General features: G+C 36.4%; 1 protein-coding gene across 3 annotated transcripts in view; it reads right to left on the bottom strand.

Moving 5' to 3' along the window:
- CRISPLD1 (cysteine rich secretory protein LCCL domain containing 1) overlaps window positions 1-13,243 on the bottom strand; it is a 35,924-nt gene that overhangs the window by 15,538 nt on the left and 7,143 nt on the right. For all 3 annotated transcript variants that reach the window (XM_069854245.1, XM_069854244.1, XM_069854246.1), the window contains exons 2-3: window positions 749-867; window positions 509-641 (exon numbers count right to left, since the gene is read on the bottom strand). In XM_069854245.1, coding sequence (XP_069710346.1) covers window positions 509-641; window positions 749-867 — 252 coding nt within the window. The remainder of the gene's footprint in view (window positions 1-508; window positions 642-748; window positions 868-13,243) is intronic.

Raw genomic sequence — 13,243 nt, 5'->3', positions numbered from 1 at the left:
CAGTTCCCCTCCGGAAAAAAAATCAGGTTAGATACACTGATTTCAGAAGTACCAACTAATTCCTATGAAATTTCTAAATCTTGGTGAAGTTAAAGCAACATGTTAAAATCTGTGGTTTGATCTGAGGAATTTACCTTTTTTGTTAAATGTGCTTTTTCTTCAGCATATTACAGGAAGGACTACCAGCATACCAGCACAGAGACTAGATTATGCAAGGTGCACTGAGCAGTAACACTCAGTACTGGGTTTTGTGAGCTTTTTCCTTGATCCTGTTAAGGAAGTGATATTTGTGAGGATGAAATCTGTAGGTTTGTATGACAACCCTACTCTATGTCACCAGTATCCAATTCTTGTAACTATGGAGCCTAAAACCAACAAGCCCCTTTTATGCTTTAGTGCTATAGTATATATTGCAATATTAATATGGTCTATACGTCATACAACAAACTAACTAGAGTTCTTGACCCTTCTTTTCCATAACTGACAAAAAACAAAGCCACATACATACCTGTGTGTAATGTGTACAAACAGGACCAGAGCATTTGTAAGGACAGTATGGATTGCATTCATGAGGATGGGGATATGTGAAATCTCTCACTTCATCATACCATGCTTGGACGTGAAATGTTGGAGGTCTGTACCTATGAAAGGCAGCAGTAGTCTATTAAAGCATTCAAAAATTGTAACTTTGATAACTCTACCTTTAAGCAAAACCCATTATGGAATATAAAACAGTATCTTAAACTACCTTCCCCAGTGTGCCCCCAAATTCTGCCCAATTGAGGGAAGAAGACTTGCAGGCCCATGCTCCCATAAACAGGTTTCAGCCCATGACTCTGCAGATCTCTCCAGTTCTGTGTCCCATGTCTGAAATTTGAAACAAAAGAAAGGGACATCTTCTTAGGAGTATTCAGTGAGTATCTCTTTATTCTTATTCAAAAAAAAAAAAAAAGAAAAGAAAAAAAAGAAAAAAAAGAAAAAAAACCAAACCAGGATTGCTCCTTTTTAAAGCTTCTGTTACTGGGGCAGAAGACTAAAGAAAAAAGCAAGACTTGACAATTGCATGCCCCATTTCTGCTACATTAACAAACAAAGAAATACACTAGGAGAAAAAGAGTTTCAATCCTTGCACAACACTCTTTAAAAGCATGTGCAGCGATGGTGCCATGACTTAAAGACAAATATGAAATTGAAAGGCTTAGTTCAACTTTTCAAGCTAAATTAAGTGCATTTTCTATCCTGTGAGATTTCTTTTCAGTAAGACACTTTCCTTGACTAAAAAGGTATTATCCAACACACTTCCAATGTAAGGGTTTAATTCCTCTATACCAATAGTTTATTGAAAGTGCTTTTCTCTCCCTTTTCTATAACTAGCTTTTGTTGAAACAATACACCGTGCAAACAAAATATAGAAACTAGAGTAAGATCACCATTGATTGGTTTTATGGCTTGATTGGCAAAAAGGAGGTATTCATGTTAGTAAGAGGCATGCTTGGGAGAAGTTAAAGAAAAAAGATTATGAATTACTGTTTATCACAATTATTTATCCTTACTTTTAATTCTTTATGGGACAAAGAATCATAAGCTTGTAAATGAAAGGCAAATTCAAGTTTCTTTCTTTCAAAAGCACAATAAATCCTATTACTCTTTAAAGAAATATTATACTGTGTAAGCATAGTTTTGACTGCATTAAGCTGGAATTGGCACAAAGTGGTCTCTCTTGTGCATTGTTTCCATACTGGTACTTGACTTTTAAAATCTCCTGGTAGTTGCAGAAGTAGTTTCCAGATACCTAACTCTGATATCAATGCCCAGGTTGGGAAACTGAGATATTTCCAGGAAGGAAACATATTTCTTGATAACAGCTCAATTATTTAATCATAAGTTCAAGCTAAATTTTTTAGAGTGAGATTGTGTTATCTAAGTAACAGTAAAGCAGCGTTTCCTAACCCAAATTCGCCTGAGGACACTGGAGATCAAGTCCACAAATTTTTGGCACATACTAAAGGTAAAAAACTCCTTAACATAGCCAAAGAACACAGAAATAAAACAGACAAATTCCATGTGCTAGAATTTATTTTTCTATTGATTTTAAGGTGCAGTTTTTATCTTATTAATCAGAGTATACATTAAAAACAAATACATTCTTGGTTATGCAAGTTCATATTTATATAAAGACTTTAATTAACCACCCAGTTCAGTCCTAGAATATCTATTCTTGTTCTCTTCTTCCTAAGTCTTTAATGTATTGAAGTGCATTTTGTCTGTTACTAATATTATGAGCAAATAAGAAATTTACAGGGTACACTTTGATTACCAACACTTCCAGTTGCTGTTGTGTAAGGACTGAATTCACCCAGCTATACTGGCTAACCAAAATGCATGGTAGGCTGATCAATCAACAGATAACCTCAAGTTCAAAATGTTATGAGATATCTGGGATGAATTAGATGTCAAAAACCTGCATATATATTTTAGATTTGCAGCAAATGACGCCACATCTTGCTTTTCACTCTAATGCATGTAGCTCACAATAAAGTCACTTCAGAACAGTCAGCTGTTCAGGAAACTCCCTGTACGCCATAGAAGAAAGGACTCATTCATTTGTTTCTCAGCCTTTAACACCTAAATCCCTCATTTCTAAAGCTATACATGGAAAGTAGCTGGCATGGATATAATGCACAGAATGCTAGCATATTTTGTTGTCAGAAACCCTCTTATCCTGCCAGGCAATGTTTAGTTTGATCTAGGGCTGTCTGGAATGGAAAGAAGGTCATGAAGAAATATCAGCCTAGAGTTCAACTTGATACTGTTTCTTCTTCATCAAGACTATATTTGAGTTCAAATGTGCTCAAATATACAACTGTTATTGAGAGCTGCCCTCCAGAGAAGGACTTGGGGGTGCTGGTCGATGAGAAGCTCGACATGAGCTGGCAATGTGTGCTCACAGTCCAGACCAGCCATACCCTGGGCTGCATCAAAAGAAGCATGGCCTGCAGGTCAAGGGAAGTGATTCTGTCCCTCTAATCCTCCCTTGTGAGACCTCATCTGTGTCCAGTTCCGGAATCCTCAATGTTAAGAAGGATATCGAGCTGATGGAACAGGTCCAGAGGAGGGCTACAAAGATGGCCTGAGGGCTGGAGCACCCTCCATATGAGGACAGGCTGAGAGAGTTGGGCTTGTTCAGCCTGGAGAAGAGAAGGCTCTGAGGAGATCTTATAGCCACCTTCCAGTACCTGAAAGAAACTTACAAGAAAGATGGAGAGGGACTATTCATAAAGGCTTGTGGTGACAGGACAAGGGGGAACTGGTATAAACTGGAGAGGGGCATATTTAGACTAGACATTAGGAAGAATTTCTTCACCATGAGAGTAGTGAGACAATGGAACATGTTGCCAAGGGAAGCTGTGGCTGCCCCACCCCTGGAGGTGTTCAAGGCCAGCTTGGATGGGGCCTTGAGCAGCCTGATCTAGTGGGATGTCCCTGCCCATGGCAGCTGGGGTGGAACTCTATGATCTTTAAGGGCCGTTCCAACCCTAGCTATTCTATGATTGCAGTATTCATCATCCAACTGCCTCATTTTCTCATGAAAGTCACTGCTTCCTTAAGTGTCTATAACAGAATTTAGCACTAAAACAAAACCTCTCCTAAATTACATCAAATCTATGAAATATTCCAAAAGAAATGACCCAAGTCCCAGTTTCAAAGAATTTCCAAGTCACCTTCTTGATTACCAGAGACTTTCAAAAGAAAATTAAAAGGGGATAGGACACCAATAACCTCCTAAAGTCAGTAAAAAAAGTTAGAGGGAATTTTAAGGCACAGTTACTTGGGCCTCCAACCCCTACCAAGACAGAAGAAATGCAACACAATGCCACAACATAGAAATTAAAGTTTTCTCAATCTCATTCTAATGATTTTTAATAAATAAAAAAAAAGAAACTGATATCCTCATTTCTGATGCAATTATTGAGAAGACTTTATCTGAAATTTGTATCTGACAACTCCAGTGATGCAAAAATTTTACACAGGTGTTAATAACATGAACAGTTATGGTATTTCTCAATACAAATTAAAAACTTACAAAAAAATCCAACAGACTGGAACACCATATCACGGCTAACAGCAGAAATTAACTTAAAAGGTATTTCTAAAGGTCATTTTTTACAGCTACACATATTTGGAACTTAAACAATTCAAAGTTTTCTACTGCTTTGACAACATGCCTAGTCATTGCTTCAGACACTGGTTCAAGAACAGGAAGAAGCTACTTTACATCAGTGATGCTGCCTTCAGGTTTGTCCTTCACCTCCACTTGTTAAAATAGGAGATACAAATTAATTATTCTGATTGAAGTTATATGAAGAAAAACTGAGCATGTTTATTCCAAGAACTAGTAGACTGTTAATTTTAAGGAATTTTCATACCAGTCCAGTCAGAATAGCTCCAATATTGGTTTTGCGTTTGCTTGTATAGCAGGCTAAATGAAACAAACTAATAAAATAACTATATAAGTATATAAAACTACCTCTTTACTGGAATAAGAGTTTTATTCTCATGCTCTTTATAGCATTCCTTTGTTTCATTTACATGATGGCAAGCTTTTGACTTCAATAAAAGCATATGCGTATACAAAGAAAGATAAATACATACATTTTCATATTTCATTGCATAAAACTCAAAAGGCTTTTGTTGTCCTAGTGTTCCCTTCCTCCTTAAAGAAGTGAAGAAAGAAAGATAAAGGCAGGAAAGCAAATGTGTACAGAAATGTTTCCAAAAACACAAGGAAAGGACCAATCATTACAAAGTATACAACAAAGAACTTCAAACAAATATACAACTACTTAGCAAATCTTTCAAATGTCAAAGTGCTTGGCATTTTCAAGAAAGGAAGAAAATGGAAAAACATGCAGAGTCACAGCAACATGGGTATTTTACATCCTATCAGAGGTAGGTTTTAACCATAATGTCATTCATGATATAGAATTCTTGGTACTGAAATATATGCTGAGTTAACATAGTTCTTATGCTTTAAAATTAAATCAAAAAGTTCTTCCATAACATTCATCATCATCAGCTACTACTTTACATACTTAAACTAAGGACGCTTCCAAGACAGCTTAAATCTCTGAAACAAATGGTACAGGAAAAGTTTAAATAAGTCTCTCCATATCTATAGGCAAGGATCCTTTGCTTGATGAAGGATGAGTAAAACCTTCAAACACAACAACTTAAAAAAAACCAGGAAATTGTTGTGTTTCATAAAAAGGGTGACCATAGTCTTTTACGATGTAGGTGTGTGCACATGCATCACCTGACTCCTCATCTGCTAGTTCCCTAATTATGCTCTGATATGACCTGGTTTCAATGAATTTACATTACCAGATTTCTTTGGTAAATACAGGGTACTGATGGAAGTACAAGAAGACTGGAGCACAATAAAGCAGCTGGTTCTCAGGTCTGACAAGCACTTTGGCTGGCAATAGTTTGGTGCTATGTGCAAGGTAATGCAACTTATTTATGAAGAAAAAGTATTGCTCACGTTGGAAAACTACACATGGTCTACCTTTTGGAGAAAGGATCACCATCAAGGTTGGCTTTGCACATTAAGACAGAGAGGTAGGTAGACACTGAACATGTCACCAGCTGCTCAGCAACACAAACCTTCTTAAAGCTATTCCTCTTGTTCCACAGAACTCTGTTAGAGTAGCAACAAATAAGAAACAAGCAGCTAGTGTGTCTTAAATCGGAAAATGTCCTTCTACTTTTCTACTTTGCAAAAACTTCTTGTATTTTCTACTTCCAAAAGAAAATCACTCAGTGATACTAATTTTAAAGACCAAAACATATTACTTAGCAATGAGAAAACATAGTGCTACTGCAGACATTGGGAGAAACTAAAGGGGTTTTTTTGCCCCCTTACCTATTCATCAGTAGTCGCAACATCAGAGTACTACCAAGTCATGTACCTCTCTTGCTCCCACTTTCATATATATCAGGTTCACATCTACACCCAGTTTGAGAAATGCATGTTATATTTTTGTGCTTCAGACATAAGAAGACAAGACAAGGGAAAATCAATAAATACTCTAGTCTCAGAAAATAATGGTAAGATTTTGTATTCCACAATATCTTCAGTGACATTGTTTCTTCCTCAATACTATTGAATACAGGGTTTTCATGACAGCTTGCTTTATGAACTACATTTCCCTAGAGTGAAATTTTCGACGGCCTTTGGTTCAGTGTTTTCTAACCTTCTGCATACACAAAAAAGCATGCAACAAAACTCCAGGAAATGAGAGATAACCCTTCTAAATGTTAAATTCCAGACTGTGAAAACTTTGTCCTGTTATAGGATCACAGAATCACAGAATGGTTTGGGTTGGAAGCAACATTAATTATTCCCCTTTTCTATATTATTCTATTTCTTCTTTTCTAATATACTTAGACATTGAATCCTTGCTAATTTCACCTTTCACAGATAACTATTTGCATGTAACAAATTAACACCTTTACAACTGCAGTCCTGCAGACTGACTTTAGCAATTTTTACAAGTCACATACATGGCTTTTACAAGTCATGTACCAGTTTTATGAGTTCACAAACCTAGCTTCAACTAGAAAGGCATTAAACTCTTATAGTCTATTCTGTATCTGATGTTTTATCTCTGAAATTTTTCTTAGTTTTTTTGTCCACATCTGCTTTAAGGATGGACTACCTCTTTAAAAAAAACCACCTTATTTTAATTCAGCTACAGACAATAAATAGTAGCATCACAGGTCTACATTTGCTCTGTGGCCATACAGGCATACATTTCTTCTGATTCACTCAACTAATTTAGACATCCAGTACATTAAATGGTGCTAAAAGCCAAAGAGGTTTGGGTACTGCTATGCTGACAGCTGGAAGCTGAAGCGCTGAACACAAGTATTCCTGAAGACTGTAGGACAAGTGACTTTAGATATCTAGGTTGTTATGAAGGCAAAGGATGATGTTCCTCCCTCCCCCATTCTTGCCTACTGGTCTAGCTCTAAGTGGTGGACAGATTCACTATTTTGAGACTTTCCTCTATATAAACAAATAACGGTTTTATTATTCTAATGATTTTTGTGTGTATGGCATTCACAAAAGTATGTCTGTGTTTTGCTGAATAAAATTAAAAAAATGAAATATTTGGCAGAGATTTATGAGTGCTAGGGTAGTGATGTTGATTGTAACTTTAGAGATGCTCATTGTGCTTCAATTTTTCATATAAAAATTTCCAAATTCAGGAGAGGACCAGAACCCAACAGCACAGGCATAGGCAATATTGCATTTACTGATACTCAAGATCAAGATACTGCAAGACAGACACCCACACAGAAAATGAGATAATTCAAACTCATATTTGAGACACTATATATAGCAGGAGCATTGGCTAAACTGGCCTCTGCAAGCACCTATTTTACAGTAAAAGAAAGCATTTAGCTCTACATAATTCAGCTTTACTGTCTCATTAAGGCTGTATACTTTATCTACTGTCTTCCTGTTTCAGCTTTGGAAAACAACTTGTATATCATCTGAGTATCACAAGTATGCTATTTATGCAGCTTATCTCAGAGCTCACACAGATCTGCTATGTAAAACATTCCCTTTCATGTAGCCAGCAGTCAGGAAACAATGCTTATCTTTTGCTTATCAGACTGGGTTGCAATACCACCATGACTGAACTCAAAATGGATTAGCATTTTGCTTTGTTTTGTTTTTAATTTACATGAGGAATGTCCTTTTGAAATGAAAGTTCTGATGGCTTCTACTTAATGTGCATCACGGAGCACTTTTGGAGTACAAACTGGATCCTTTCCAGATAGAATACCAGGAGCTTTTCTCCAGGAGCACATTTAACGCTTTGCAGTTATTCATGGGTATTCACTCCACACAGATTAGACCTAGCTCAAAATAAACCCCCCCAGAAATGCAGACAGCATGAACGTCAGGTCCTCAGAACCAATTGTTCTGCTGTAAAAATCTGCTCCTCTTGCACCACAGCATCTGCCAACACAGGCATTGTCTTTGTTAGTATCTTATTTAAAGCTAGTGCGCTATCAAAGACATTCAAAGAGAAACGGCACTATCGGTGTTTCACAAATGTTGCATCTATGTTAGACTAGCTGAAGCTAAAAACCCAGGTGGCAGATTAAACTGAAAGTTAGTAGCAGTTACTGACACCAGCTGCCAACTTTTCTTCTGCCCTGGAAGGTTACAAGTTTTGCGGCAGAGAAGCAGCATGCAATATGGATATTCTGAACGCTTCTGGTTTACAACATATCACATTAAAATAAACCACAACTAACACCAGTTTAACTTTACAGACTGGACTACGAATTGTGGTATTTAACCTCTGTCAACATGGGGTTCAAGTAGCATGTAGGCTGAAACCAATGTTCTGCTTATAGAGGAACTGATGTTGCAGTGAGGGTACCGCAGTTTAAATTACAATTCATCAACAGCCAAACTAATCACAAATCAATCCACTGAATTTAAACAGCCTCAAAGCAGATACCTGCATCTGAGCTAATCATCTAAATTACTTTTGCAGTTACATAGAGAAATAAACATCTATTGAGGGAGATAATTTTAGCTACACACCTTTAATTGAGATGAACTGTTTTGCTGGAAATTTTCATTTTTCTCCACTAATCATAAGGGAGTCTGGTTCAAATGCAGACATCTACACCACAGACATCAAAAGCTTGTTGAGACAAATCCCACCATTCGTCTTGCATGAGTGTTAAATCAAAAGCATAAATTCTCACCCGAGGCAGGTCAGCATAAGTGAGTCTACCAACTGGTATTGCAAAAGAATATGCAAGACCAGTAGCTCAAAAAATGCTGCCCAGTAAAATACAAAAAATATATTGATAGCAATTAGATTGGAGAAGTGTCTATTTATGTAGGAAGGCAGAAGAAATAATATGGGATAGGACTGTACAGAAAGAAAAAAAAGACCTAAAATGTAAGATCAGTAAAGATGGAAAAGTACAGTGGGCACCACTGAAAGTAAACATTTACCATGGCATAATATAAATATCTCATTGCTTTATACATTCTAAACAGAGAGAGTAGTAAAGTAAATACCACAGTACAGTATGGGTATTTATCTACTTTTTAATAGAATACACTGTACTTTTTAATGACACTGAGAAGGAATAAAAAGGAAAGATGAAACACAAAGAAATGTCATGAGCAAGGAAGTCAGAAATACAGTTAATAAGTAACATTGCATCAGTACAGAATGACAGGAAGGTATACCAGAAAATTACTTCAAGAGCCTGATCTTATCTGTAGTCTATCTAGCCTCTTCCACTGAGCCAGAATTAAATATATGTGCATTATCCAAATTTTTTAAATTAAAACTAGTAACTGTACTTTCAGAATATTTACTGTAATTCTTTCCTGGAGTTTTGTGTCTGTAGTAGTAGAGAGGATTTCCTTGATATGCAACCTAAACCTCCTCCTCTGCAATGCTAGCTAATGTTTTACTGCCAAGAAAAAGGAAATCACTCTCTTCCCTGTAACAACCTTTACTTATTTCCCAGATTAAAAGATTCAGCAGTTTCATTTCTTCAATCTTCCTCATAAATGACATGTTCTTTGTTTATAATGTCTCTTTCATTCTTTCTAGAATGGCTACAACATTCTTAAAAAAATGACCAAAACCTGAACACTGCATTTCAGACAAGGTCTCAGCAGTTTCACACAGAGAAGTCTCCTTTCAAAAGCCTGCTGCCTCATACTATTTTTTAAGTCAGCGCAACCTCTGCATCCTTTTATTGCAGTGTTACCTCTACAATTTATTCCTTGCATTTTACCTGTTTAATTCCTTATTCCATACCCTGCAGTTAAATTCATCATGTTACTTCCTGGCCATTACTTCCACTTGTCAAGTTCTTCTACTTTTGATCACAATGTCTAAAACAACCCAAAACTGTGCCCACATTAATGTGTTATTCAGTTTTCAAGTGTATTCTTTATCCACACAAGTCATAACCAAAGTGTTTATAAAAAGGGATGTGCTCCAACAGCATCAACACCTTCAATCTTCTGGCAGTGCTTTTACTCACAAAAATATCAAGGCAGAAAGTGTCAAAGACTTTCCAAAGTTGAAAATATGATGCCTACGACTTCCCTCTGATAAACTATGCTGGTTAATTACTAGGTCGAAAAAAAGTAATACAGAATTGGTTTGACATGATGAACAAGCATTGGCAGTATTAATCAGGTCAGCTTTCTGTTACACTTCAGTGAGGCATTTTCATCTGTACCAAGGCTGCTTAAGGAGGTCTTAAAGGCGCTTTCTAACTTAAATGATTCTATGATTCTGTGACTACTGCTTGTTTAGAAAGGAAATGGTAAGGACCTTACATGCTGCCATGAGGTAGACAAAAGTTTATAGAGCTTGAAACTGGGCAGAGATCCCTGAATAGACCTTGAGGTTTCAGTTACTCTTTTGGAAAAGAGTAAAAAGCAGGAAAACTGTGGCTGTTACCTGGAAACAGGAAAGCTGTATGAGGCCAAAAATATTGTTCCTGAACACTGAATAAATTGCACCAATATTTAGAAGTATCTCCCTATTACAGTTTCATGTGTTTGAGCTTTTTGTGTTCAAAAAGCAAAACCAGGAATAGGAACCAGCAGACATGACTAATCACACTTAATTCTATGTGTACTCTAAGCATGTTAAAAAAACCTTGCTGGAATATTCAGCTTTCCAAGGTGTTCTGAAACAGTACATCTACTTTGCTACTTTTTAAAAGCAGTGTACAAAGACTTTCTATTAGAACATGGCTAAAAATCACCTATTCACTTCTATATTCTGACACAAATGGAAAATAAGCAACAGTGATGTGAAAGCTGATCTTGATTTCTGCGATTTGTCCATTGTCAAAGTATGAATTACACACATTCACTAAAAACAGCATTCATAAATATTTATAGGTAATTACAAATTGACCAGAGCATGGGTCCTTACCTCAAATCCTAGTAGTGATTACCACGATAAACTAACTGTAACTGATTGCTTTCATACAGCAGTTTTAGAAATGCTGCAGAATTTCCTGGACTTTGAACATGAATTAACCTCAATATCTCAAATATGTGTCACAGTGAATGTTTGCTTTTAAAAGATGAACACTGTGATTTGACATAAGTGAATTGAACTCACTGTCAGAGAGCACCCATTGATCATATGTGACTTGGCACTACTGTTAGAAATATGTTTAAATAAAATCTAAAAAAAGAGTTGGAAAATGTATTAAAGAAGTTCCTGACCATTTGAAGGTCCAACAGGCAATTCCAGACAAATATATTGTGATATATTAGGCAGCCAAAATTCTGGATTGAATAAGTGAAATAGTCTCATTTTAAGAAACTGTTATCTTCCTTCATAATAAAGTAAAAGCTGGACAGAAGTTATTCTTCTCCAAGGAGAGAAGATATTTTTCTCCATGAATCACACTTTTCCACCTGTGACAGACACTCTACTTATGCCAAATCTTACAGAAAAAAGGAAAAATTCATAACTAGGATTTCAATGAAGTTATATTAAGAAATATTTTTTCCTCAATTAAATCTTAAAGTTAAAGCATGTTCCCAGATATCACGAAGATGACAGGCTACATGGAGTTACTTCTATAATTGATTCTCTATGCATTCAGTTTGTATTTTGCATTTAATCTCTGGTTCTGCTACTACTAATGAATTTTTAATAAACTTTTTGAAATGAGTAACGAAGAAGTACTCTGACAACAAAAATAAACCATGAAAAATAAAAGATGCCCTGTGCTGTTCATTATTTTGTTTTGGGAAGTCTCCCTTAAACTTTGAGACAGTGAGCCTTTCTGCTACCGTCCACTTCCAGGTTCTTTACTTGCAGTTGCTTAGTTGTTGTTGGCATTACATCAATAGTCATAACGTGGACTTATCCACTTGCTTTCTTGGCCAATTCACACTGCTCAATCCTTTGCTAAAACTGCCAGAAAGAATAAGAGGATAAGTCAATGTCACTGTGTTCTTTGATGCAGTGTCATAGGCTTTGAGCATCGGCAAAGGAGATGAAGCACTTCCACCAACCTTTGAATTGGAGCAGAAAAGTGGAAAACCAGAGGGAAAGCAGGCAGGTTCACTCTGAAAAGAGCTGTTCTGTTCTTGGCACCCAAAGTACTCTCCAGCCACTTAAGGGATTCCACAAACCAAAGTCCTCTGCTTGAAAGGAATGGGAATTGTTTTATCCAAGCGTCTCTGATGACTTTTGGCAACATGGACAAGACACACTGAAGAGCGACAAAATTTTGTCAGAAAGGTCTAGAGAATTTAACAGGACACTTCTATTCATCACAGAAAAATCCACCAAAAAGTGTAAGATCATTCCAAGGCCTTCCTTCATGTTTGCTAATACTGCTTCAATTCTCCCATGTACAGTACAGACAAAAAAAAAAAAAAAAAAAAATCACAGCTGGGAGCTGACAGACACACGCAGAAAGAGAAACTGTTACATCCAGATTTACGCAGGTCATAGGACCTAAAAGCATCACATAATAGCCAAAAACATATTCCAATCCCTGTTCATCACTACAGTGACATGAACAAACCATTAGTGGGTTCTTATGATCCAAAGCCCAATGATCTGTATTTAAAAACAGTAGGAATTTGCCTGAGGAAAAATTAAGAAAGATCTAAACGAAAATATCGACAATCATTCTTAGTTTTCTCCTCTGAAGTCTTCATGAAGTTAATGAAATAGAGAAGCAAACCTTCAAGCCTCCCAAAATATAAGGCTCCACAGAAGTCAGAAGTCAGTCATAGGTTAGAAAGGAATCGCACAGTATTAACACTTTCAACAAGTCATTATCAAGGTTTTCAAATTAAGACCTTCAGTAGTCCTAACACAAAGTAAGAATAAATAAATATCTTTTTTTTTCCCCTGCAAACAAAATATCTATCCAATACTACTGTTAGATACACATCCATAATTCTCCCTAAGAGCTATGCAGCCACACCAAATAAATCATTCTAATATGAACTCTAAAACACTATTTTCTTCAGAAAGTTTGCAAAATAAAACTTTATGGAAGCAAGGCCTGGGCTTTGTGGTACCATCCCTAGCATTTATCAGTAGGTTCTGGCCAAAAGGAGATGAAAAATAATAATTAAAAAAAGAAAATAATTCCTTACCCTAGAGGACACTGGTGTTCTCCAATTAGA

The sequence above is a fragment of the Phaenicophaeus curvirostris genome, chromosome 3 (genome assembly GCF_032191515.1).
Source record: "Phaenicophaeus curvirostris isolate KB17595 chromosome 3, BPBGC_Pcur_1.0, whole genome shotgun sequence".
Classification (NCBI taxonomy): domain Eukaryota; kingdom Metazoa; phylum Chordata; class Aves; order Cuculiformes; family Cuculidae; genus Phaenicophaeus; species Phaenicophaeus curvirostris.
The sequence above is the reverse complement of the archived record's forward strand: the minus strand, read 5'-3'. Positions and strand labels throughout refer to the sequence as shown.